The sequence below is a fragment of the Aythya marila genome, assembly GCF_965140915.1.
Source record: "Aythya marila genome assembly, chromosome: 2".
NCBI lineage: Eukaryota > Metazoa > Chordata > Aves > Anseriformes > Anatidae > Aythya > Aythya marila.
In genome coordinates, this window is record NC_139043.1 from 17,601,505 (window position 1) to 17,629,200 (window position 27,696).

The 27,696-nt window shown below is 43.2% G+C and overlaps 1 protein-coding gene across 12 annotated transcripts in view; it reads left to right on the forward strand.

The window, feature by feature from the left end:
* The window catches only part of ABI1 (abl interactor 1), a 76,851-nt gene that overhangs the window by 25,691 nt on the left and 23,464 nt on the right, over nucleotides 1–27,696 (forward strand). For all 12 annotated transcript variants that reach the window (XM_082753838.1, XM_082753832.1, XM_082753840.1 and 9 more), the window contains exon 3: nucleotides 20,328–20,504. In XM_082753838.1, the coding sequence (XP_082609964.1) occupies nucleotides 20,328–20,504 (177 nt within the window). The remainder of the gene's footprint in view (nucleotides 1–20,327; nucleotides 20,505–27,696) is intronic.

Consider the following 27,696-nt stretch of genomic DNA (forward strand, 5'->3'; position numbering starts at 1 on the left):
TTTCCACAAGCTTCAGGAGCATGAAGATCTGATGGAGCCAGAGCTGTCAGAGAAGAGAGATGTTGACAGGGACATCCTTGTTTACTGTGTCCAACTGAAAAATGAACTGATCAGCTCTCACAAATGTTTATGTCTGAGCAGCTGCAGTCCTGGGTGTAGCAACTATTTTTTTTCCTGGTCATAAATATTTTTTTTTAATAGTTCAGTATTTCAGTCCATGCCTGTTGAATCACGAAGAAAGGAATAGACTCCTTTTTAAGAAATGTTTTACACCAGGAAACAATGCACCCCTTAAAATCTTCAGTGTTAACATTCCCCTCTGCATCTGAAGCTGTTCTCCAGTGCAAAATGAGGGCTATTACAGAAAAGTGTTCTGAAAGCATAATTCTCAGCAAGAAAATATATGTGCATCTTTTGTCACCACTAAAGGTTAGAAGCAGAAAATTACTGAATTGGTTTAGAAGAGTCTTGCCTGTCGCCCCCACGTCTAATCCGTTGCACGTGTAACTCAACACAAGCAGGTTCACACAACTCTGGCAAGCAGAAAGCCAAATGCATTTTGTGCAGTACGGTTGTCTGGTACCTCCTGTGGATTCAGGCTTCAGGGAAGCTCTGCCAGTGATGCTCTGGGGCTTAGAGGGATGAACTTGTAAGCAGTAGCAAGTTGAGCAGGCTGGCTGGTCTTCGATGCCAGGAAAAAAGAGCGTAATAGCTGTTAAGTGGTCAGCAGGTCTTTGATATTAAGAGGCATAAGGTAGTGCACATACAGTGGTGACTCCTTGTGTTTTAGTTTATGGGGAGGAGCTTTCTCTGAGTGTCCCTGTCTTGGATTAATGCAATACTGCATTCATGGGTTGTGGCATATGGTCACAGCACAGTTCAAATTCATGGTTGAAAACCAAGCAGAAAGAGGGTAGAAAGCATGACAAATCATCTGCTGATGTCTGTGGATGGCCATGCCTGGGAGCAAGCATGAATTATTCAGGTACTCTTGGTATGCCTATGGATGGTACTGTTCAGTTCCACCTAATGGTTCCAAGGAACAACTTCAGGTATTTCACCCTAAAGTTGCCTGTTTAAAAGGAACAGGATACATAAAACTCTGATCTCTGACATGAAGAGCATATGGGCTGGACAAAGACTGTTAAGTGGGAAGAAAATTAGCCAGATCTAGGAAATGGTTGAGTGCTACTAACATTGTTCAGAACATTCTTTAGAGACCACTGCGAACATCAAGCATGTCCTCAGCAAATCTGGGGATAACTCTAGGTTAGGAAAGTTGGCTCATGTGCTGAATGACTGAGCTTCAGGGCAGAGGAGCCTTGAGAAACCTGAGGATGGAGCCAGCAACTACCCTAGGAGAGCTGGTGAGGTGCAAGGCCATGTACCCAAGGTAGAGTAACCCCGTGTGTTTTTGCAGACTGGGGGGTGACTGAGCCACAGCCCTGCAGTGTCTATAAATCCTTGCTAGCTCCACTTCCATACAAACTTTCCTTTCCATGCATCCAAAAGTGTGTGAGGAAGCGCTGTTTTTGCAGGAACAAGAGTATTATCTAATGTATGCCTTAGGAAGGTAATGGCATCTTTCTGCTTTTCTTGCACTGCCTTCGCTTGTGAGCAGACACAAATATTCCTAATGTGGTGAAGAAACTTGCCCCCTTTGTTTAAATTAACCTTGCCCTGGGTGGCATTTGCTTTCCTAATAAAGTGCTGACAGTTATCTCTGTGGCCTTTGCTTCACATCCTGTTCTTCCTGTACTCTCTGTGATAGAGGCCAAGGCTCTCAGAAGTTGTATTGTGCTTGCTCTGGTTATCTCTCTCCTTAAGAAAATTGTTAACTTTGTTCATATCAGCTTCTACGCCTTATGTATGAGTTGCTCAGAAGGTAACATAACACGAGAGGCTTGCCCTGTCAGCTCTTCTGTTGGGAAATTCTCCTCATGACCACAAACGAACACACAGAGGATCCGTCTAACTCCTGTGCCGTTCGGCTGATGAGTTAACTATCATGGGAATGCTTTATTTTTATATCTGGCTGTGAAAAACCAGCTGTAACCCTTTCTGTGATGACCAAGTGACTACCACAGTGACTCCTCTAGGGCAGCTGCTTTGGCAGAGAAGAAGAAACTGAGTCAGAAACTTCTGTTTCCTGTCATTCTTTATTCCCACCTTTTTTTGTGAGTACTGGGTTTGAAGGTGGTTTTGGGGAATAGCTAACTGGAATAGCTGTTCGCCATAGTGAAATCTGTCATAGGCTCATTGTTAATCCACACTCTGGTCGAAGGGCAGTCTGGACAGATCACATCCAGTCTCTTTTAGACCATAAAAGCCTCCTTTCTGCTCTGTGGGGTTTTGGACATAAGCTTTAGATATTGAATTAAGAGGCCTGATGCAGCCTCTTGCTTTCTGAAATCACAGCAGAAATCCCAGGACTGGGGACGTTATTCTGGAAGGCTCCTGATGACTTTGTACAGCAAACGAGTCAAAGATGTTTGCGCAATCTTTTTTTAATGAAAACCTTATATCTGGTAGATACATCACATAAATGAAACGTGTCGCTAACCTCCTGTGAAGTCATATATTAGACTTCAGGAGTCTGGCTTTTTTTTTCCCTTCAGATGCACCTGATTAGGTTGTTGGCCAAAATTAATTTTCGTTCTACTTCAGGTCTATTCACATACAAACAGCTTGTTTAAGGAGCTCTTGTTTTTGTGTTGTATTAGGGTTTTCTTACCTCTGCCAACACTCTGCTAGCACAAGGGCAGAGGAGGAAGGAAATGGAGGAAGAGATAGGGGTGAGATGCAGCAGCAGGTAACAAGCTGCCAAAATGTTAAGTTGCTCACCATATCCGTGCCATCCAGCGCAGCTATCTTTGATGTTGGCTGGGTAGTGTTAAGCCTAAGCTAACAATATTTGGGGAAAGGGAGGGAGAAGGTAAGTAGGAGATGCTGTACGGCAGAGCTGGTGTCTCGGTTGTATGGTGTCACTGAAACACGCGAGCTGGGTGCTTGTGGCTGGGCTTCTCCTGCAGCCGGGACAGGAATTGCCTAGCACTTTCTGCTGGCTGGTGAAAGTACTTTGTTAATGGTGATCTGTAAATGGAGAACCAGGTAATGGTTCACATGAGTATATTATAAGGCTGTGGTAACGTTCTGACACTCTTTATACTGCTGCTGGTTTGGCTTTCTTCTCTTTCCAAACAGCCTTTAGGGACCCATTTATGTGTCAGTTGTGCATGTCTCGTAAAATACCTTCTCCAGGTTACATAGGAAAGAACTGGTTCACTGCAGACTAGTTCATGGGAGGTATACGAGAGACTTATTAGCTGCTCTTTTAAAGCTGGGACAGATCCTATTGTAACTTGAGTGTGGAAGTGTGTCAGACTGTTAACCTTAACAAATACCTGTCGTGTGGCTGCTGTGCCCAGGTGAGCATCCCTTTCCAGCACCAGTGGGACAATGCAAGCTTGGGCATGATGGGGCCAGTTGCAGAGCACAAAAGTTTCCATTTAATGTACGGAAAAACAATGTGTGTGAAATTGTACGTATTCACATCCTTCGTAGCAAAGCAGCTAATTATAAATAGGCTCATGTGTTATATTATTTCAGAACTATTTATTCCCCTGGAGAATATTTGTGATTCTTAACTGACCCTGTTGCTAGTGCCATGACAGAAAGTGGGGAGGAAACAGAAATCAAGATTTGTTTGGCTAAAAGCTGTGTTGTAGGCAGGGATTTTCTTTTTTGAGAAAAATTGTAATATGTTTTAGACTAACACAGTTTGAATAACAACTACTGGATGCCATGATTTGCTTTTTCAGTCATTTCCACTTGGAATGCTGGCTGCGTGTAAGTAACCATCATAAAATATGTCTGCCTCTTCCTCAGTTTTAAAAAATAGATTGTTAAAGCTGTTGTTTTTGTAGAAGCATAGAATGGGTTGGGTTGGAAGGGACCTTAAAGGCCACCCAGTTCCAACCCCCTGCCATGGGCAGGGACACCTCCCACCAGCCCAGGTTGCCCAAAGCCCCATCCAGCCTGGCCTTGAGCACCTCCAGGGATGGGGCATCCACAGCTTCTCTGGGCAGCCTGGGCCAAGGCCTCACCACCCTCTGAGTGAAGAATTTATTCCTAATGTCTAATCTAATCTAAATCTCCCCTCTTTTAGTTTAAAACCATTCCCCCTTGTCCCATCACCACACCCCCTGACACAGAGTCCCTCCCCAGCTTTCCTGTAGGCCCCTTTAGGTACTGGCAGGCCGCTGTAAGGTCTCCCTGGGGACTTCTCCTCTCCAGGCTGAACAACCCCAATGCCCTCGGCCTGTCTGTGTAGGAGAGGTGCTCCAGCCCTCTGATCATCCTCGTGGCCCTCCTCTGGACTTGTTCTAATACATCCATGTCCTCCTTGTGCTGGGGCCGCAGAGCTGAAGGCAGCACTCCAGGTGGGGTGTCATGAGAGCAGAGGAGAGCCTAATCTTCATTTCTAATTCCAGCAAATGGTTATGTTATTTAAGAACTGTGTGTAATTATATTATATGGGCATGAAAATGAATGTAGTGCAGGAGCACAGGATCGCAGAGCTTCTATTTTGTTTCCTCTTTGAGAATCTGCTAAATAAGAATGGCTTTTTCATGAATAAAACCTTCTATGAATACTAATGTACAGTGGTCCTGTAGGTTCACCTGTTTGTGCCTAAAAGCATTTGCTTCTTCCCTCATGTGTTGCCCTGGGATGTTTGTTACTTACAGGGGATCCGTCAGCACAGTTCAGTGTAGCATCATGGAGACAGAAGCACAACTTGTGATTTCTCTAACTTGCTGCTCTGTTCTTTGCTTGCAATAGAAAATAATGTTTTGTAAGTCAAGCGTAGGTCTGATCTTGCCAAGCCATCTGGAACTCCTCTGCGTGGCAAAAACAGGAGCAACAAGGGTATGATTAAAAGCTGTCAGGCTTCTGTACAACGTGAGAGCAGGTAGGATAGGGACCTTACAGTTTAGAGGGATGTTGATGGAAATTACAGAACATATCAGTACTTTGGTCTATTGAGCCATCCCTTGCAAATATAAGAACAATGAAGCATTGAATAATGGCCAAAGGGCTTGATTTGATAGTAGGAAATTCCGCTTCCCTGTTGAGCTCAGTGTTTTAGGGGATTTTTTTCTTTACAGTGTGGTTTTGAACAGAACTAGGCTGGGTGAGGATGCGAGAAAAGCCTTCAAACCACAAATCACCCTTTATCTGACTGGGTAGGGGATAAACGTCATCTTTGGGAAGCTGATCCTTTGTTGTGCGTTTATAGGATTTCCTTGTATGTGTTGTTAAGACAAATATTGGGCAAAATGCAGTAATGGCCAGTTATAGTACAGGACTAAATGAGATGAGTTCTTCTGTAGATAAGGCTTATCTCCTAGGAGAGGTGTTGCTGATTTTTTTTTGAGCAACACACGTGTTTTTGGTGTCTTAATTACTGATAGGTAGTGCATATTAACCTGATAACATGCCAGCTTGTGGACAAACAAATTGTTCATTCCTTTTAATTAGAAAAAGAAATCAAATGCTATTTAAACCTGTATGTTCTTACAGACAACAACAACAAAAACACAGAACCTAAAGTTACGCGGTTGATCTACATGTGTATCTTGGCAGGTAAAACATGGCATTTGAGAGCAGGTAGCAATATTGTGTTACGCCAGTGCTGCAGCTCCAGGCACTGTTTTCCTGACCTGCTGGTGATGGATGAGTTGCTGAAGTAACTGAGGACGATCTCCATTTGGGAGGTGCAACCTGCAAGTCATAGCCAGAAATATCATTATGTTCACGTAATTTCAGGGCATTAAGGTAAAGAGAGAAGTGCAAACAGCCTGAAACAAATCAGACTTTCTCAACTATGTAATCTCTTAGTTGTGCCACTACATTTGGGTTTGGTTTCCTCATACACCCTAAATCTCATGTTGAGACAGCAATGTGATGTGTCACTGACAGGGTTATCAGCCTGTAACCTGATGGAGCCAAACCATCCTTTGTTTTATTTTCCCCTCTGCATGCTGTGAATGCTGTGCTCACCGCTTACATATCACTGTTTTAGTCTTCTAAATCAATGTAATGAAGAATATCTGTTTCTGGTACGTGAATTCATCCATGTGATCTTTAGACATGTCCATCAGAGCCTTTCTTTCTCAGTAGAAAGACAGCTGAGCACAGAGGTGCTCATCCTTCACATAACACAGTTTGGAAGCACCCCAGCTGTAGTGATGGTGTTTGGTGCCACTTTGGCTGCTAAAGCTGGTAAGGAACTTTTGGGGATGTTCGTGGTCTTTTTGTTAATGATTTCCCCCTTTCTTTCGTACAAGCTGTGGCATGCTAACAAATAGTGGGACTTCAGGAAATGGGGGGATGGTTTCTGAAAGTTCTCTCTGAGAGAAGTTGAAGTTAAATCACTTGGCATTTTGCTGCTTTAAGCATTCCTGTGTTAGTGCAGCATGCCTCATGACTGGAAGAGAATAGCAAGCTTCATTCCCCTTTAGCTTGTTTCTTGCTCCTAGACCCCCCAAAGCTGGGAGCAAGAGGAGCTTGATGTGGCCATAACTCCAAGTAGCATCTTATTTTCAAAGAGCTGAAGTTATCTCTCAGCGTTTTACAAAATTGCATTTCTTGGGGCTGTTTAAGCGTGTAGTTCTTCAGACAGCGCATAAAAACTTTGGAGATGCTCTCTATTAGAGCTGGCTGAATTACTTGGAATAAACATACCTAACATTTTTTCTTTCTGCAAAGTACTTGCAAAACTTTTTAAAGTCTGTTTTTTCATGTGAAAGGTTTGCCTGACATAAGACCGAGAGAATGCTGCTGATTGTTTGTTGCTGGGTAGTGACTGGCCACCTACTTCTGTATTATTCAACAGCCTTATCTAATCGGTAGGAACAGATAAAGAAAACGTGGTGTGAATTTTCCCAAATGCATTTTTAGAAAGCAGAGGTTCTGCAAACAATTACATGACTTAAGCAAACATCTTGGGGGGGGGAAAAAAGCAGATTGTGAACAGTCTGCAGATTTATTAGACTAAAGATTTCAATAATTTTTCTGTGTACTCTTCCCCTGCTGCTCATTTGCCTAGATTTCTTCATCATGGTAGTTTTAAAAACAAATGTGTAGTTGTTGTTTATGCTAGCTATATCCTTCTAGGAGTAAACACTAATGCTGGATAGATATACATAACTTAAATCCATAAAGTACATTGACCTCTGGGAGATCAGGATTTACCAAAACAATGAGGAGGAGCAGGCGACCGAAGTTTGCACAGCTGTGTCTCTGCAGTCCATTAAATTGCATCCTGATGTGCCCCTTTATCTCTCAGGGAAGTATTTCACTGCCCACCACCGGTTCAGGTAAGCGTAGCAGCGAATCGATCCCAGCTGCTTTGCCATGCAGTTACCGGAGCTCAGCAATTTGTGTGTGTGCTGAGCTACGTGCTATTGCCTGGGTCAAAGGCCAGTTGTGCATGAGTCAGTGCTGCTCCTTATTGCGGGGCTTTCTCTTGAAATGCTGCTGCAGCCTTTAACCCACCAGAGGAACAGGAATATCTTTGCAGGACACCAGCGTGCCTTCCTCAGCTTGCTTTGATCAGTTTGCTGGCCAGCATCTGCATGGCGTTCATTTGACATTGCCTAAAGTGACACTGAAGACGTGTCCCATCTGCTTTTTTCATGCCATTCTCCTGCGCCAGGCAGCGTTTCGTTCTCTCTGCCTGCCCCCAGCCGTGGGATCAGTTATCCTGGAGACAAAATCATGAAAACTACAGACTTTGCCCTTCTTCTGCAGACTGCCTTCGACACATCATCTCCCAAGGCTGGCGTTCTTTTTCTCCCCAAGCATTTGCAGTCACATTAAATCTTTATGGCAATCAGAGCACAGATATTTAACTGACCACCCAGTTCTGAACACGTATATAATCAGTCTGGGTAATGAAATTAGGGTAACAGTGCTGGGATAACATGTTCAGCAGGGGGATGTAGTGATACCCTCTGTGCCTACACGCAAGACTTGTCTTCAGGACTAGTAGGTACTTGCTCTCAGCTTGCCATCAGCCTCCATAGGCAGGATGGAGCTGAGCAGTGATCCTGCAGGAGGGGGCAGGTGCTGGGATGGTTTCCTCGCAGGCTGGGATCCTCTGCTGGAGTGCCCTGGCTTTGCCTGGAAGAATTTTGGCTGGGGAAGGCTGTGACTCAGTAGGCGTACATGCTGCTTGCTGGGACTGCCAAGGCCACGCGGATGTTCCCAGCAGATACAACAGCAGTATTTCACATGGGTGGCGGCCAAGAGCAGGAGACTGAAGGAAATCCACCTACAGGAGCGTGTAACTTCCTCTTAGTTGTGTGTGTGTAAATTACAATGGCAATGGAGAAGTGCAGCAGCCTTAGTAATTCCCTCTCTGCCCTGCCCCCTCCCTCTGAACTCCTAAATGTCATACATGCGTGACTGAGCTGTCTGTTTTCTGATTTTTTTTATCCCAAATTGCAAGTCGTCTGTATGACTCAGTCCAAAATAGTTCCTTCTCTTATGATACTTGTCAGGGGATTTTGCTAACTCTCCTTTTTTTGCTCGAATGTCTTCGTTCGTTCCCAGTGCTGTGGAGACTGGGATTTTTGGAAGAGGTTTTGAGCTGAGTGAAGCTGACGATGCTTTTAAGCATATGGCTTGTCTTCTGATACACCTCCAGGAGAGAGCTGTTTACAGAAGGGGGATTGAGAAAGGAGAGACTGGATTAGAGAGTTGAATTCTTATTCTATATTTGTCTCTGAAAACAAAAATGAAGAGCTTGTCAGATACTCGTTGTTTTGGTGTTGAAGTGACACGGGAGTGCTTTTTGCTGCAGTAACACACCGAAGGTAGTAGCACGGGTAGGAAGTCAACTACGGGGCGGAATAAGTGTATTGAGAGCTTTTAAATGGGATCTGTGGTGGCTACGGGTTGCTTCTGCCATCTTATTTACAGCACCCCCCAGCACTGGGCCTAAGAGAAAAAATAGGCCCCATCAGATGAGGTGGGATCAAAGAGGTATGGAAATAACTTGTCCTTTGGATGATTTGTAATCAAAACTACATTGGCAGGTGGCTGGAGGATACTCCACGTCCTTTCCACCTGTATGGCACCACTTTTATGTCTTAGGGAAACAGTCTGTCCCAGGACTGTCAGTCTTAGACACCATCTAGGTGTCTGAATTCATCTCTGGTTTTTGGGCAAGGGGGGTGACTTTGTGGGTTGATGGGATTTCTCGTGTGTTCTTAGGAAAAGTACACATCCAAAAAATTAATTCGGAAAATGTCCAAGTACATACACGTGACAAATAATAAATTTTATGTGGGAATTTTGTTGTTCTTTATTAAAATAATAATCATGCTATGCACAGTAAGTCCACTCTCCTAACCACATAACATACCACTGTATTTGGAAAATCTTTTATTTTTGCTATTAGAGATAAAATAAACCATAGTAATTAACACCGAGGCTGTGTTAGGTCACTTTTTATGATTTTTCCCCCTTAAATTTTGAAATGCCAGGTTACAAATAAACGTGGGGAGGTGAAGTGGGGGGCTACATTTTTTTTTTTTTTCCTTTAGGCATTAACGTTCTGGCTTGTCATTCCAGCTTTTTCAGTTCCTTACCTCTGACAAACTTTCAGAAAGTTCAAACTTGTTCTGTTGAGTTTATTTTTTTATAGGCTTTTTTTAGATGGTTTCCTTTTCAGCCACCTGCAGTGCTCTTTGCAATTGCACATGTTCATCTCCTATGAAGTTGCTTTTTCTGGCACACAAAATGCTTCTCATTTGACATACAATTTTGTTCTACTCCCATGGTGGTTCTTTAGCGAGTCCAAACTACTGAAGAAGCCTTTTAATTTTTCCTTTCTGTCCTTGTGCTTTTCTTCAGTCGAGATTATATTTAGATTTGTATGTTTTGTTTAATTCTAGACAAGTGCATTGCTTCCAGTAAGCAAAGGAGGACTCATTCAGCCACTTTAAAATGCTGAAATTCTCATGTGGGAGCTTGCATAAGCATATTTTTTCTTGTTTTTCAAATGAACCTACTCATGCATGCATATCTTGAGGAATACGCAGCAAAAATGCAATTCAGAATGACTAAAATCCAATTTCAGGTACTGAAATAAACCCATGCATACAGTTGGGATTTTGACTTTGCATAAGCACAAGCATTTATCTGATTTTGTGCTTTTTGAAGACTGAACACAAAGTTAACACGTTATGACTGCACATCCCAACTGTTGTTCTGTCAGCATCAATCAGGAGGGCTGCACACTTGAAGCACTTCTCCTTTGAAGTGTCTTCTATTTTAAAGACCACTTCTAATCAGCAGATTTGTTGCGTTCTTGGCTTGTTTTCAAATATAATTAACAAGCCATTGGTTCCATTTAGGTGGGTTTTTCTCTGGAAACCTGTGCTAGCAATGCAACTGGTGTTAGTTAATCATTAAAATGTGTACTCTGTTGATGGTGTAGAACATTTCTCCTCCTCTAGCGAGCTGTAAATATACCTTTTATTGTTCCTTTATTGGGATCGTGTCTTGGTGAAGAAAGGATGAGGGGAGCAGGGGTGACTGAATACACACAGAATCGCACACAGAGTTGTCTAGGTTGGAAGAGACCTCCAAGATCACCCAGTCCAACCTCTGACCTAACACTAACAGTCCCCACTAAACCATATCCCTACGCTCTACATCTAAACGTCTTTTAAAGACCTCCAGGGATGGTAACTCCACCACTTCCCTGGGCAGCCCATTCCAGTGCCTCACAACCCTTTTGGTAAAGAAGTTCTTCCTAATATCCAACCTAAACCTCCCTTGGTGCAACTTTAGCCCATTCCCCCTCATCCTATCACTGGGCACGTGGGAAAATAGACCAAAATGGGCACTGTCCTTCCCACAGGGGTTTGTTGCAGAGCAAGGGACTCAAGTGGATGGCTAGCAGTTGGTAACTTGCCAGGAGCTGTGGTTTTGAGCTGATAGAGCTGATTCTGTGCTTCCTGTGTCAAAACAGTTGTGAAGTGGTGGTGTGCCTTCAGCTGCTGCTGAACCTCCGCAAATACTGGAAAGCGTTTTCTGGAGAGATTGGGCATTTCGTTAGAGCAGGGAAAAATGCCACGGAAGCTGCTGCTGTCCCCAGCAACTTGGAGGAACCCCTGGTATCTTTGTCACTGCTTTTGGCAGTGCTTGGGGCAGGAGTTGGAGGCAGCCCGGCTGCTACACGAGCCCCTCAGAGCTCTGCCTGTGTAGGCTCGGAGTGTGGATGCCCGCGGGCGGCCTCGGAGCCGGCCCGAGCTGTGGAGGGACTTGGCAGAGCACAGGGAGTCTGGCAGAGCCAGGAATAGAGCTGCTGCAATCTGCCGTCTTCCAGCCTCTTGCTCCTAGCCACGGAGCCATCCCACCTCTTCCCTTCGCTCCACTGATGTCCCGGCAGACCGCCTGCTCCTGCGTTCGGGGCCAGCTGCCTTCGCGGCGCTTTCTGACCCCCGTGCTCCAGATGTTTGAAGTTCCATTTCCCCCATGCTTCTGCGAACTTGAGCAAAGGGCTTCTGGCATGTCACCAATGCAGCCGGGGAGGAGGGAGGTCTGTTGCCTTAACCGTTTTCTCTCCGCACCGAGGGTCTCCGCAGGGCTGCTGAAATCTCTTCCTCTGCAGGACTTCAGCTCCATTTGTCGTCAGTCGCCATCTGCCAGCCTGCCTTCCCACAGCTCTCTCCTCGTTCCCAGAAATACTCTGCAGATCCCCTCTCCGTATGCCCTGCGTTAACGTCCTCTTCCTTTCAGCTGCGGGGCCGGCGGTGAGGATGTGGTGAGGTGCCCTCGTGACTCTTCAGAGATGCTCCTCGTTTACAGAGCCTAATTCTGCGAGGTGGCATTGCACAGGCCGGACTTGCTGAGTTCCTTCAGCTGCCCCATTTTGGCTCAGCATCTCCTGCAAGCAGGCTGTTGGAGGATAACATGAGGAGCCTCCTTTCTTTCCTCCAGTCCTGTGTGAAGGATGAGCATGTGTCCTCCATAGCAGCCCTCCTGTTTCCAGTTGGCACCAGGAGAGAAAAGTCAAGCATGAACTTGATTCCAGCTCTTGGACTAGTGGGTTGCTTTCCTTGCTCTGATTCTTGTCCTAGAATGTCACGCACCCGCTCCCAGCCCCTCCAGCGTGTCCTTGCTTTCTGTCCCCTTTCTGCTTACTTTTTCCAGCAAAGTATGTGACTAGATTTGCCAACAGGGTACTCTGAAAAGGATCTATATAAATAATCCTTCTGCTGAACAAAGCTCTTCTCTCTCCTTTTCAAGGCTGCTGTATGTGCAACTTCCCAACTTCCCAAATGCAGTCTGTGGTCTTTCAGTCCAATAGTGAACCCTGCTCTTCTTTAGGAAGGAAGGTTTCTGGTTTCAGAACAGCAGGAGGGCCAAAGGTGAGGCTCTTTGTAAGCTTTAAGCCTGTTTCTCTTGTTTTGAGCTCCTTGATTTTAATGAGGCTCATCAGTGTATCAGCAACCACCTCCACTCCCCATTTTCCTAAATATATATCAGTACTTTAACACTTGCAAGCACACACTCTGTCGGTCAGAAATCAGTTTTCTGTTAAGCTTGCCCCTCACCTGACTTGCTCCAGCTTCAGATATTCCTTCATCAAGTTAAATTTCTTGAGCAGGACATGCTGTGGACTGTCTGTGGTGTACTTCCCCACTGCCTCCCATCCCCAATTTTTCTGATATCCCAGGCAAAATATTTATGTAAAGGTAGAACATTTGTTTAGATTTCTGATGTTTTAGTTCAGTTTTGCAGAAAATCTGGTCTGCTTTATGCTGGTGACTGTTGCTAGGAGAACCTGAGACAAATCTGCTGGTGTGTGTATAAAGAAAAAGATTTAAATTCTAAAGTCAAGGGCCAGCTTCGTAGGATAAACTGAAAAACAATCTGCCTTCAGACATAGACGACGTCCAGTTGTAGCAGTAAACTGGAACTGTGAAAATAAAACACAATCGTCAATCTTCAGCATCCTCTCCTCCCCAACACTGAGTGATGTTGGTAAATGGCATTGTTAGCAGTGTGTGTATCCGCAGAGACATAAAAAATTGTATTCACTTATGTATGTGTTACCTCTGGAAATGGGACTTGGTATTTCTTTCATAATTCTTCCTTCGCCCCATCTATAGCCTTTCCCCTTCAGGAGGATGTAAACGTTTTATAGAGATTGTAAGCTGCTGTATGTATGTTGATGACCTCAGTTCGTTGTGTTAATCTATAAAATCTCTTGATTGTGAACCCTGCCTGCGGTAAAAGGGAGGTGATACATCAGATTAAGAGGCAAGGCTTATCTGGGTCCTCTAGCCTTTCACCTTAGGAGGCCGGGATTTCCCAGGGCTTCAGGAGATGAAGCTGTCTGGAGAGGGCTGTCCTACTGCTGGAACTTGTCTGTACACTGAAGGGAATGTGAGAGAAACTTCTATCTATAAACCTACAAGAAAAGTTTGCTGGGTTTGCAGCTCGGGAACTGTGACTCCTAAATCTATTTCAGTTGCCTCCTACGTTGCTGGAGGTTACGGGCAACCTGTCTTGCACGGTGCGGCTTCAGAAAGCACGGCAGGAGATTCTGGGTTATTAAGGATTATTGTTCACTTTAAACATCGTTGATTAAAGAAAATTCAGGGAAGGGAATGAGGTTGTAGGACTTGACCAAGCTTTTGATCCATTCTTTGAGCAAGGCTTAGAAGAGGGGTGGGAAGAGGCAGATGCCCCCCAGTTTGCCCAGTTCCATTTTGTAACTGGGTCAGTGCAGACATGGACGAGGTGTTCAAGGTATCTCTTGTCAGTGGTTGACATTGGGATTCCAGTAGGGCCTCAAACCAGGGAGGACTCGCCTCTTTGTGGGTCAACCTGTACGTTTGTGTGTTTATTGACAGACAGTTAAATCTGCACGTCTGAGGAAATCTTCGTGTTTGATTATTAGCTTACCTTAGCTGCATCTTTCATCTCCAGTTGATAACTGATAGTCAGAAACGATAACAGACATGTCCTGAACTCCTTAGTTCTGACCTTTTTTATAATCATTACTGAAGTTTGTTCATTCTTAAGCAAGATGAAAGGTTTTTATTTCTGTAGGTACATTCCTGAGGTTCTTGAACACTATTTTGATGGGTATCACACGACATGTAAGCAATGATAATCAAGGCAAATACTTGTTCCTTGCACTTTGATCAAGAGTTAATGAAAGATATAATTTGTAATACTGTGTAGATATCTATAGGTGATGTCTCCAAGGAGGAGGAAAAATCCCCAAACCATTCATGCTTTTTCATGCCTGTTGTGCCTTGAACTCCTGACTGATCTTTGCTCTCGAATTTCTCTTGCAGTGTATGTTCACGTTTTCATCTGTTGAATACACTAAGCTTTATTTTGAATTTTCTTCACAAAATAATAGTGTGAGATGTGCTCTGCCTGAAGTCAACTGTCTGAGCTCATTAAAGCTGGGGATTTAACTAATCTTTTTTGTAGGTCAAACAACTTCATTGCAGGTAGTCTGTACAATGTGTGTTGTCCTGGCTCCCTTCAGTGGCATTATTTGATTAACTGTAACTTGTTTATTTAAAAAGTCTCATTAAATGTGCTTTATGGAAGTAGCAGTGGGATAAGTATTTCTAAACCAGAACAGGTTAATGCTTCTGGTCTCATCAGATTGTTTAACTTCAGGAAAATTTACTGTGTAGACTATGTAGCGAGACACTGAAATAAAATCTGCCGTTTTGGAGAATATCAGTAAGGGCTAATGTTAAAGTTGGATCTAGGAACAAAACTAAAGAGTAATTTTTTTTTTTTTCTTGTTTTATTTAGGGGATGCTGAAAGCATCTCTGTGTGTTTCTTAAGTTTCCTTTGGTTAACACTACAATTGGCAGGCTGGGTGTATGAGCCTGTAGTACTTAATAGAAAATGTGTGTTTACTGGAACATGTTAATGTTTATTTTCATGCTTGTTAATCTGTAGAATTACCTATCTGTGTAGTTATCTCACCCTCCCTGGGGGTGTTTAAGGAAAGGTTGGACCTTGTGCGTAGGGACATGGTTTAGTGGGTGACATTGGTAGGGGGATGGTTGGACCAGATGATCTTGAAGGTCTTTGCCAACCTTAATGATTCCATGATTCTGTATTTTACTGCTATAAGCAGTCAGAAGCTGTAGATAGAATTACAGATAGTAGAACAGATCCTCCTTTTCATATTCAAATACAAGCAAGAAAGCTTGGAATCAAGACAGTTGTACCAGGAAGGAAATGAAACTCCTTTCTCTGCACCGCTCCCTGCCGCATGCATTGCAGGGTTTTATTGACTGGGCTCAGTCTGAAGCTTATGCATCTGCCCAGTATTTTATAACATCAAGCAAAATTTCTGCTGAAAGCACACTTGACGGCTTGCTAGCCTGACTTGATACATCAAATCTAGTGTTGCAATTGTTTTGTCTTTGAGCAGAAATCCTACTTTTATCTTTATGGCATTCTTTTCCTTTATATTGCCAGCAATACAGTTTTTGATTACAGGGATTTCACTGCTCTCAGATGTGAAACAAATGAAGTCCTGTTCTCCCTGTTAACTTGCTGTTTAAAAGCACAAACCCTAGCAGTTTGTAGAGATGACTTGCAGGAAGTCCAGCACCAGCTTTGTGCAGGTCCACTTGCCAAGACTCATGCAGGTGATCTGTAGTTGCACCAAATACGCTGGGAGGATGGGGCTGGGAAGTGGTAAGGGGTCGTGCTGCTGTCTTGTGTCTGTGCTTTTGCTCCTATAGAATAATCCTAACTGCTGTTGCTAACACCTAGATGTGTGCAATGCTGATGTGCCCTGTAATCAAGGTTTTACTTCATTTCAAATCAAGTTTCAGTAATAAACTCAACCCCGTATTCAACCACAAACTGAAAAGGCGAAAAAGGAAAACAATGTCAAAATTAGGGAGCGCTGTGGCTAGTAACAAGCAGTTCTGCCTTCCTTTTCTCCTTGCTTTCTCTTAAATAGCAGCTTCAGGTGGCCTGTGGAGTTTGAGCCTACATGTTCTTGTCTGAATGAACCTGGAGCCAAACTGAAAAGTTACCTCCTGGCAGATCTTTGCAGCACAGTGCAGTTGTTTGAAGGGCAATTATGATATGATTTTAAAATCTGAAAGTTTTGTATGAAATGGCCTGAAAAGCTATCATTAAAAATGGTGGCTTAATTTTAGGATTGTTTCTGTCTGATGTATGTTGAACATTACATTTTTAAATCAAGGAAATGCCCTTGAAGTGGCTTTTTACTCACCCCTGAAGACATGGGTGAAAGTGATGTTGATTTTTACCAAAAAAAAAAAAATAGTTTGTAGTTTCTTAAACTAAATTATTAAAATATTTTTGGGGGGTTCATCTGTCTACTTTTTTATGTGATAACCACGATTGCTGAGGGCTGGGTTACCCCTCTGCTGTTAACCCACTCTTCCCCAAGGCCTGGCAGCTTTTCCCAGTGCCACAAATTGCTTCCCCTCATCTCCTCGCCAGGCGTTTATCTGGTGTGAATCTGTGGTGTTGGTGCAGTGAGTTGTCTTGGTGTTCAGGACAGCCTGATACTGGCAACAGCAGATGAATAGATTAAAAAAAGCCTGCTCTTTACCAACTGTGCTTACACTTAATGAGAAACGCTGTGGCTGTGCGAGTATGTGGCTCATGAAAGTGGTTTGAGATGCAGGGGTTCAATATTATGAAGATGACCAAAGCTTGAAGTTGTTTTTTAAATCTGATCCTTATATATGTGGCCTTCATTAAACTGTTGAGATATTTCCCCAGATTAGCTTGGCCACGCATACTGCAGCCTCTGTCTCTAAAGGATTTGTCGAGAGCATCTTGCATGGGTAGAGCTGTGTCAGAGGCACACAAAAGGAAAAAAATTCACTTCTTGCTGCATCACTGCTGCACTCCACTTGGCCTTGAGGCTACTTCTGAGAAAGCAAGCAGTTAAAGTTTAACTCCACATCCTGTTGATCCACTGCTTCTTTCAAATGGTTGGAAGCAGCCAGACAGCGGAGGCAGCTAATCATTAACAGTCCCTTCAACCTCCAAGCCCAACTTTGCTTCTGGGATTAGCTGGTGAGTTCCCTAGCACCTAGTTACAGTGGCAAAAGGGTTTAGCTTTAATTTGTTTCCTAAAAAACACATGTGCTTCTGGAAGGGCTGCCTTTCCTCTTCTCCAAATCAGTACAGTGTTGGACTTGTTCCTTCTGGATGATGTTGTCTAGAAGTGAGAATCCCATCCCTATATCCCAAACCTTAAATTACACCAGAGATGCTTCTCTTCATCTCTGAAGGGTAGAATTAGGTCTTGTGTATGACATGGCAAGCCACCTACCACTGAGCCATCCTGTTATCACATCCAAGTGGGCACCAGCTCACAGCTGCAGGTGCCAGCTGTGGCCAGGATGCTGGTGCCAGGATGGCCAGGTTTGGCTTTTACCCGGTGTGTTTGGCTTGTCTCACGTGGGAATTCGCAGTTGTCTGGCTGGACAGCTATGCTATCCTGCTAGAAATGGCTTTTTCCTCTTTCTGGAAGTGAAATAATCAAGGCTCTGTTGCCGATGACTAAACGATAAACTTCCACATCACCATCAAGCAAATTAATACACATACAAATATAAAAATGAGCAGCTACTGTGCTTTGTGTTGTCTGCTGAACACACAACAATTCACGTGCATTGTTATGTGCAAAGCATATGTTTGGAGCCTTGGCTTTGCACAGGGCAAAACACCACCTTGCTTTCCTAGTGTACCAGATGTGGGAAGTGAGAGCTGCAGTCTCGGTTGCTTTGAACAGCAAATCTCTTATTCTCTGCTCTAGTAATTTATGGAATTCATTGTTCATTGCAGGGAGGAAAAGTCAGTCTTCATGAGCCACCTGCTAGGAAAAGATGCGTGTTTTTGTACTGTGACGAGCTTCGGTTGTTTTCTTTGTCATCAACATTAAGAGAAGTGCTAGTATAAAGATGCATTTTTGTCCACACTGCACAAAAAAAATAATTATTAGTAGCAACAGATTCTGCTCATAAGAGTAAAGTAAAAATATGAATTTAATTGTGCACAGTAGTATTTTAAAACATCCTCTTTTAAGACCCTGTAGCGTGTGCCTTATGATGACGTTCTCTGTGGCATCCCATGTTACTTAGGTGACTTTGAAGTGTTTATTTTTTACCTGTGCAGTCCTCATGTATTAAAAATGTGAGGAGTTGCACCTTAGAGTTCTGCAAGATAGTGTGAGGCATTGCATTTTAGTGGCTTGCCGAACAAAAGGGTTCAAGCTGTACAGAGGAATTGGAGGAGAGATGAGCTAAGATCGTGTAGCAGAATACTCAAATAATGGCTCTTGATCTTTGCTGAAAGCCAACTAAAAGACAGTACTAACACATTTCAGTCTCTAAAAGGAAAAGAACAAATAATAGCTGGAGTTGAAGAAACACAGGTAGTCTTGTTCTTAAGTCTTTGCTGTCTTCTGTGAAATTGGCTTCCAGAACAAACGTGGGTGCAGTGGCTGATGTATTTGATACTGATGTAATGACAAATGCTTCATGTCTAGGGTTGTCTAATTTAGAAAGGTGCTTTTTTTTTTTTTTTTTTTTTTTTTTCCACCCTGACTGGTATTTTTTCAGGGTATGAGTATTTAAAACAATGAAGCTTGACCCGAAGCTTCCAAAACTTCATTGGGGTATGTAATTAACTTACTCCAAATAAGCTAATGCAGACATACACACGTAATGTCTTGCATAGCTCTGGAAAAATCAGAACTTTTATTTCTGTTATGATTCCTTACCTTTCAAAGTAAGACCCTTTTGCAGTGTTACAAGCTGTCTATTATTTGGCTTTAAGCTGTGAAAACAAGCTTGCTCGATATCACTGCTTTTAGATGCTTCTCCACTTGTGTTCCCACTTGCAATCTGCAATGCCACGTCCTAAAGCTGTTGAAGAATTTCTTTCTATACTTAAGAAAATGAAACAGTATGAGAGCGTATACATTTGGTAAAGAGGGGGGTAGAAGAGTTATCAATTGAAGGAATTTGATAGTGAACTCCAAACACCGAGTGCTGGCTTTTCTAGAAATTAGAAATGGTCATTTCCTTGATGTTTACCTTTTTCTTTTTCATCCTGTCTCATGTGGAGTGACACACAAACTAATTTTATGCTTCATCTTTGGTTCTGCTTCACTAAACAAAACCTTGCTCTTGCTAATACCCACTTTAGCTTAGGGCATTTCTAGAGATGTACCCAAACCAGTACTGATGGGTGATTTTTTATTTTTTTTTCCTGAGCTTTGACACTCTGTCTGTTCAGGAGAAATCGACTCTTACAGACTAAGAATTATTTTCTGTAGTGGAAAAAGTGATGGTTTAATAGGTTTTCTTCAAAGTGACTTAGAGTGGTGGTTTTTGTCAGGTACCATCTTCTGCAATGAGATCCTGAGGTTCTAGTAACTACTTAAACCAGTAAATTAAATCCCTGGGCACTGAAATAGGCTTCCTAGAGGTGGGGTTTTCTATGTCCATCTGATGCTTGATCTGGACTTGTTCTACCTCAAGGAGGGTTTAAGCAGCAGTTATCTTGCATGTAGAAGCACGCATCTGGTACGCGAGGCCTAGTATGATCCTTCACACAATGCAGGGCTGACCTTTCTTTGTCTCTCTAGGAATTTCCTAATATAATGATGGAGCTTAACATGGGTGTGGCTGTTATATTCCCTTCCTTACATCTCTAAGGCTCCATTTTATTCTTTCAGTAAACGTGCTGTAAAGAGTGTGACCGAGACTAGTGTCAGGGCTGAGACTGGTCCTTCCCTTTGCACGCTGTAACTTTAATATACACTGATGGCTCTGCTGAAAGAAATTACCTCGCAGACTTCCCAAGCCCAGTCCCCCTCTGGGGCTCTGGGCAAACTGCTGAGCTTGTCTGTCCTGGTTTCCCAGCTGGGGAGTGGGAGTAATTTATTGCTGTTGTCACTCATAAGAATGTCGAGGGTTAATCTGCACATACTGTATCTGCGTAGTGTCTTTAGAGCATCAAAGCAGTAATGTATAATTGTAATTTTATTATTAATATTGGTTATTTCATTAAAGCATAATTTTCAAACAATGCTCGTGTAGATTAAACTCGTCTCGTCAATAACCTGGCATCCTTCCAGCAGCATTAACTCGGTTCAGAATCTTTGTCTAATAGCATAGCCTAAACATGTAGATAGCTCTGAAAAGAAAAACAACAAATGCCTAAAGAAACCCATACTTTCTTGTTTTCAATCTAGACTGTGGACATCCATAAAGAAAAGGTCGCTCGCAGAGAGATAGGCATTTTGACGACCAATAAGAACACATCGAGAACTCACAAAATTATAGCGCCAGCGAACATGGAGCGTCCTGTAAGGTATATTCGAAAACCTATAGACTACACGGTGCTGGATGATGTTGGCCATGGCGTAAAGGTAAGAATACTTGGACACTTCAGGACTCCAAGTAGTACAGACCAAGAGATAGGGTTGGGGCAGAATGTTACTGACATAAAAATGTTTAGCTCACTTATAGTAGGAAGGACTGTGGGTTTGATACGCTCCCACATGCAAATTTTTCAATAACAGAATGGATTGTTTTACAATAAGACTTTTTTTGAGCAATGTTTGTCACCCTGTGACTGTCTATGGTAGTCAGTGTCTGGAAATACTGGCTCATGATCTAAGCTTAGTGACTTGTCAAAAAAAGGACGTGACTGACTGCTAAAATTCTCACTACTACCTCCCCTGATTAAACTGTCTCTGCCAGTCCCTTTATGTCTTAAAGTACTGAGACAAATAAGTCACCTGTTATAGGAAAACTGGCTAGTGGTTTTTTTTGGGGGGAGGAGAGGGGGAAGTGGGAACAGGGGGGACAGATAGCTGGTATTAAAATTTCAGTGGCATTTGATCTCTCTCTCCCATTAGTGCATTTGGCAGCCTCATTTTTCTTCGCTCTAAATCAAACCTTTCATAAATTAACGTATACATCTTTTGAAATCACCATGGTTAAAATGAATTACTGTAACACCCTTTGCTCCCTGGACATCTTTTCATAGCAAATAATAACCTTGCATTCCCCCCAGAGCAGGCCTTCAGGTATATTCAGTTCACAACAGTCTTCCCTTGAATAGAATTAAAAAGCTTTTATTCAAGACCTGTGTGTCCTCTAAAGCTAGATGTACTCTGGTCAGTCAGAGCAGCTAGATCAGCCCTTCAAGTGCCATTTGAATGGCTGAGCTCTTGAGGAACAGATCTTTCAGAATTAACACAGAAGAGTGCCAAAGTATCTCCTGCATTGTAGTAACCCTGTGAATGCCTAGAGGAGTCTAATTCCAACACAACTTAAAAAGCATCTCTGTGCTATGACAGCTCAAGGCTATGAATTAATGTAGTGTCTTTCAACTACCTGACTTTAAATTTTTTTTTAGTTTTATTTTTTTGGTAGCCAAACCTGTACTAAATCTGTAACTCGTAGGAATTTTTCACACTATTAATTTGAGAGGGACTGGACTGAAGAAGCCTGAAAGACAAGCCTCTTGAATAGCTGTAGAATAGAAATACTGGAGTCAGACCGACTTTTCTGCCTGTATGCAAGGAGAGAGCTCAATGAATAGAGAATGCAGGAATCCACAAATTCAACATCAGGATATTTTTTTCGACATTTAAGTGCTCCAGGGTTCAGGTGCTGTAAAAAACTTTTTTTTTTTTTTAATAGAATAATTATTCTTAGTGCAGCAAAGCATCAGCTTCAAAGACTACTTGTGTTGTGCAGGCTCAAAACAAGCTACTTGATCCCTAAATACTGAAGTTGTTAAGCTGTAGCGCTTGCGTTTTCCAATATGACTACCTGCTCTTAGGAGTACTGGCATCTTTATTAAAGTGACCCTTTTTATTCAGAGGGTGGAAAAGAGTGCTGTTTACTTATTTTGGGGCAGGTCTTACGGAATATTTTTAATAAAGCTTTTTTAACTCTCAGTGGTTTAATTCTGTATTACAAACTTGATTTTTTCAGAAGTGAAACAGTATCCAGTAATAACCAAATGAGCAACTCATAAGTCAGCTAGAAATTGTAGCTTGCTCTTGTTTCTTTGAGTCAGAAACATAGAATCGCAGAATACTGAGTTGGCAGGGACCCACAAGGATCATCAAGTCCAACTTCTGGCTCCACACAGGACCACCCAAAAATCAGACAAATATGTCTGAGAGCGTTGTTCAAGAAGCATTTAGACTCTGGCAGGCTCGGTGCTGTGACCGCTGCCCTGAGGATCCTGTCCCAGTGCCCGACCACCCCTGGGTGCAGAACCTTTCCCTAACCCCCATCCTGACCCTCCCCTGTCCCAGCTCCATGCCGTCCCCTCGGGTCCTGTCGCTGTCCCCAGAGAGCAGAGCTCAGCGCCTGCCCCTCCGCTCCCCTCCTGAGGGAGCTGCAGGCCGCCATGAGGCCTCCCCTCAGCCTGCTCTGCTCGGGGCTGAACAAACCCAGGGCCCTCATGTCTTCCCCTCTAGATCCTTTGCCATCTTTGTAGCCCTTCTGTGGAGGCTCTCTGCCAGCTTTATGCCCTCCCTGGTGCACCCCAGGGCACACGGCTGGCTCGTGGCCAGCTGGCCTCCAGCACAGCCCCCAGGCCCCTTTCCACGGGGCTGCTCTCCAGTCTCTCGCCCCCAGCCTGTGCGTGCAGCCGGGGTTGCCCCTTGCCGGGTGCAGAATCCGGCACTTGCTCTGATTAAATTTCATGCAGTTGGTAATTGCACAACCCTCTTAATTTGTCAAGATCTCTGCAAGGCCTCTCTACTCTTGACAGAGTGAACAGATCCTCCCATTTTAGAGTCTTAATGTGACATTGATTGCCTGAGCGATATGCCTGAGCCTGTTTCCTACTGTGGGGAGCATGAAGCAGTGAGTAGAAAGATGATGTTGCTATTTAGTATGTAGACATCTTAAACAAATGAAACAAGCTGCTCGTCAGTCAGGCCTCAGGTAGATAGATAAAGATGGCTATCACATTGATGAAGGTGTCAAACGTTTGACCTTCACTGGACACATTGTTGAGAAGATTGGGCTGAGACAGTGAATAACATAATTACATGTATTTAGCCAGCATATTACTGGGCTTACTAGAGTGTGACACAGGTCACAGCTCTAAAGGAAAGCAAAGCTCCAAAGGAAGTAGCAAACCTAGATGTAGACAGTGCTGTTTTAAGAAAATCAAGCCAAAGTAACTTCAGAAACTGGTGGATCAGGTCCTGTTGGAAGTCAGCACAAATATCTAGTGATGCTGAAAGGCTGGGTTGCTTCTTGCACATACAAATTAGAAGTGTACAGGAAACTGCACTGCAAGCTTTGTTGTGCCAAGGATGGTCCTAGAAGATACTTTCTTGACCATAGTCTGAAGTAAGACTTAAGAAAAATTTCTCTCCAAGCTGATAGGCAGCAACATCTGCAGTAAGGCCTTAGAAATCATGTGTTTTTTTTCTAGGTGGAAAAGAATTGTTTGAGTTTTCAGCTGTACTAATTGCACGTCCTTGATTATAGCTCTGCTGTGCAACAGTCAATAAAGTATAACACATACATTGACATTTAGTATTAACTAGAAATTATGCAGCACTTCGAAATCCATAGATGATGATTTATTGCCGTTAATAGGACTCTATTTTTGGTGGTTTGGTATGGGATTTGATAAAGAAACTGAAAGGAGGAAATACAAGGAAGAGGGATCAAAGATACAGGCTGGATTGTATCCTGTTCCTGCTTTTATTTATTTCGAGAAATACTGATCCTGGATGGTGAAAATGTCTTTAAGATATGCAGTATGTTTTAAGGAGTGATCTGGAACTGTTTTATGTAAAGATAATAAATGAAATATAAACAAAAACCCTCAGACTTTAAAAAAAATGTAATCTTCAGAGTAAATACCTGCTTCCCCTGTACATTTTCTGTAGGAACACTCTGTTTTCCTTGTCTCTATGAAATGCTTCTCCTGGCTATATAGAGGGGACACAAAAGCAGAAACTTGTGCTTGGGGCATGGAGGAGGGCTCTGCGTGCCCGCCTCTTGCATGCAGGCAGCAATTTTTGTGAGGCAGCTGATGGGGAGAGGGTCGGGTGGTGGTAGGCAGCTGCTCTCTGTAGCAGGTTTCTGCCCTGCTGTGGGAAACCTCCTTGGAAGGCAGTGCAATTTCTTAGCACCCTCTCCAGTAGCATCTCGACAAAAAAGCTTTTAGAGACTATCCTAGGATTGCTAACGTGCTTTCTCCTTCAGTCCAAAACTCCACGGCAGCCCCAAGCTGTGCTGACTCCTCGCTCCCTACCCTTCCTTTTGGAAGGCCTGATATGGATGAAATTTCCATAGGGAGTAAAGCTGTTTTTTTTTTTTTTTTTTAATATGTGTGCCTATGAAGTCAAGCCTAGCATCAGTCACAGGCAGGACAAAACAATTTTATAATTTGTTTTCTAGAGACAAGGCTTTACTACACAAATACTGTGTGTAGATAGCTCCAAGAAACACACACGCAAGTGTTTGTGCCAGTCTGCAAATCAGAGGCTCAGCTGTCACCCTCTGGGGATAGGGGAATGTAACTGAAGTCATTCTTGGTAAATCAGAGTAACCGCTATGATGTGAGAGCCCACCTTCCTGTGCAGACAGCTTGGTTGGAAATTTAGGCAGAGGTTGCTTTAACGTTTCCTTCCTTCTTTTCCCCTTCTTTTGTGAAAGGAGGAGGAAAAAAAAAAAAAAAAAAAAAAGCAATGTGCCAGCAAATAAATAGGTCAAATACAATTACTCATACAGAAAATCCTCAGTTTAAGAGGGGGGAGAAGGAGGAGGAAGCTTGGAAGCCGCCTTGAAAGCCCTGGTGATGGCCTTAGATTTTGTTCCAACGCCTTTTTTTGGTAGGAGGCAGGTGGAATTGCAGCAATCTGTAAAATGGCAGCAAAGTAGGAAGTTGAAACGATAACTTATGGTAAAGGCGATAAAAATGTTGAATACACGTTAAATTAAAACATCAAATAGTTGTAGTTGGATGGAGTTTGCTGTATGCAACAAACAGTTCTGCAACTCCCTTGAGCTGTGTTCAGCTGTTTGAAGAAAAAATCTGGAACTTCCTCACCATAAAATGCACGTATGGAAGTTGGAAGGACTCCCTTAAAGTAGGGATGGGGCCCAAGCTCGCCAAACCAATACTGAGCTTCCAGCAGGGAGTCTTGCTCCCACCCGTGTCGTGCTTCGTAGCCTGCTCCAGGCACCTGCAGTCCTCGTGCTTACCTCTGTGCGAGGCAAAAATGCAGATGAGCTGCTGGTGTGAGGGTGGAAGGCCACCTTATCATGCCTGCCTTTAGGACAAGACTTTGTGTTGGCCACGTGAGTATTAACTTTTGAATAATTCATTGCAATAAAAATAAAGTGAGGCAGGGATCCTGAACCTGAGCCTCTGCTGCCTTTGTTCCTGCGTTAGCCGCTGTCAGACACTCGTGCTTCAAAGGCCGTAATTTCATTATTGTCGCATCATCCCTCAGTGGGTTGTGGCCAAACAGTAAATATTGCTGTAGGGTAAAGAAGCTTCTCTGGGGGAACAAGTAACCCTTCCTGCTGCCAGCTCTGGTGACTGGGGTGAGTGCTGACAGCGAGCGCTTTTCATCGGGCACTTGCTACTGGAAGTGCAGAAGCGTGCAGAGTTCAAGTTCAGAAGCATGCAATCCGATACGACGTAGGTTTCAAGCCTTTCTCATTCCAAAGAAAACTTAACGCTATGAGGTCTCTCTTTTCTAATTTTGAAAATATTTTTTATTAACCTTATTTTGTTGTAGCTACTCAACATTACCAACTAAAAGAATTCAAAGAGCTTGAGGTATTTCAAAGCAGGAATGCGATGTATCTTCTCAGAACAAGACTACTGATAACTGCTGAGGGAACAATATTGAATTTGTCCATTGTCTATGAGTAGTTTCTTTCTGTTAACAGCCATTTAATATATTAAAATGTTTTAAAATAAAATGATTTGAAAAATTTTGCCTGCTTAGTTTGGAAACTAAAAGACATTAAAAAAGGAGGAAATAAAGGTGAGAAGGAATAGTGACAAGCTACGTCTGGTTACTGTTAACAGAAAGCTATGCAATTACTAAGTTGCAAATAATACTAGGTGATGTTACAGATAGAAAATGAGATTTAATTGCAGAAGCTTTACTTGCTCACATTCGTTTTTGAAAGAAATATTGATTTGGAGCTGAAGTTTTTCTCAAAATAGCTGCCTTACAATAGATTATAACAAAAAAAAAATATATATATATAAAAACAAACACAAACTTCTGAACCATTCCAGTAAGGAAACAGACACAGGAATGGTTTCATTAAAAAACTGCCCAGAACTAGTGGCAGAAGTGTGTTACCCTGAATGTCTGATGCCCACGTACAGGTTGCCTTCTGAGAACCATCTCTGATCACAAATGCCCTTCTTCTTAAGTCTGTGTCTTGATTTCTGTGGGGAAACATCTAGACTAGTGCCTTACTGTCTCCATTCCTGAAGCATCCTAAACCTTCCTGTACAGTTACCCTTCCTGCTGCTTTTCCTGGTCCGGTTGTGTTATCTTGTGTTACTCCACATCCCAAACTGCTCCACTGCTAAGGCAGGAGGCAATCCTTGCACAAAAACCTGCGAGGATGCCTGGGGGGCAGTTGGATTCCCTAGCTGCAGCGACATAACAGCACTTCAAAGGTGGTACAGCCCGCTGCGGTTGTTGCAAGGATGTCCCAGATGATTCCTCCTTGGCTAATAAAGGATATAACTTTTTAAGGAAAAGGGGAGGTTGGCTAAAGAGTCATCAAGAGCAGTCCTGTGCTTTTCTGTTGCAGCTGGTGACTGTGATTACTGGCCAAAGGTAACAACAGATCTAAGGCTGGTTATTGCCTTTACAGAGTATACATATTAAAGCTCCGAGTTAGCCATACACCTTCTATTAATGCAGATTAGAGCAACAGCAGTTTCTAAACCTTTGTTTCCCTATTGTCAGCATTTATCCTGGATAGCCTTTAATGACTGCTTCCAGAGACGCTAGGTACGGCGGAGTACAGAGCGAAATTGGCTCTTGAAATTCAGGAGCTGGAAAAATAGCAGCAGCATACAGCAGGGGAGGTACAGCCGACCTGCCCAGAAATTTAAAGCCGCTGCAGTGTCAGACTGGAGAGTTCATACCTGAACTGTATGGAAGAAGGTCCTGGACTTCAGTGTGGTGAGAGTTTTGCTCCTGTTGCAGCTGGCCCTTTGTATTTCTGTGCTTGCAGATAGGTTTGCTCACATAAGTGAGTTATGTGCAGTGTTCATAACTGGAGTTTTCCAAACACAATTTGCAACTCAAATAATAGCTTTCTGATTCCCTGAATCATGACTAATGTTCCCCCATGACTTGTTGCTTGGCATGGAAACTATTAAAAACAGTTCTGTAGATGGCTGCCTCCTGAGGCCAGCTGGCAGAGCCCTTCAGATGTCTGGACATCCTTTGGCTACCAAATACTTCTGATGGCCTCAGACCCCTGCCCTTTTATGCTGGTCATGAATCTCGGGCCATTCATGGCCTTGTCCCTTTGGCTGTGTACAGCACAGCCCTACAGTCCTGCCTCTCTGCAGTTCATTTT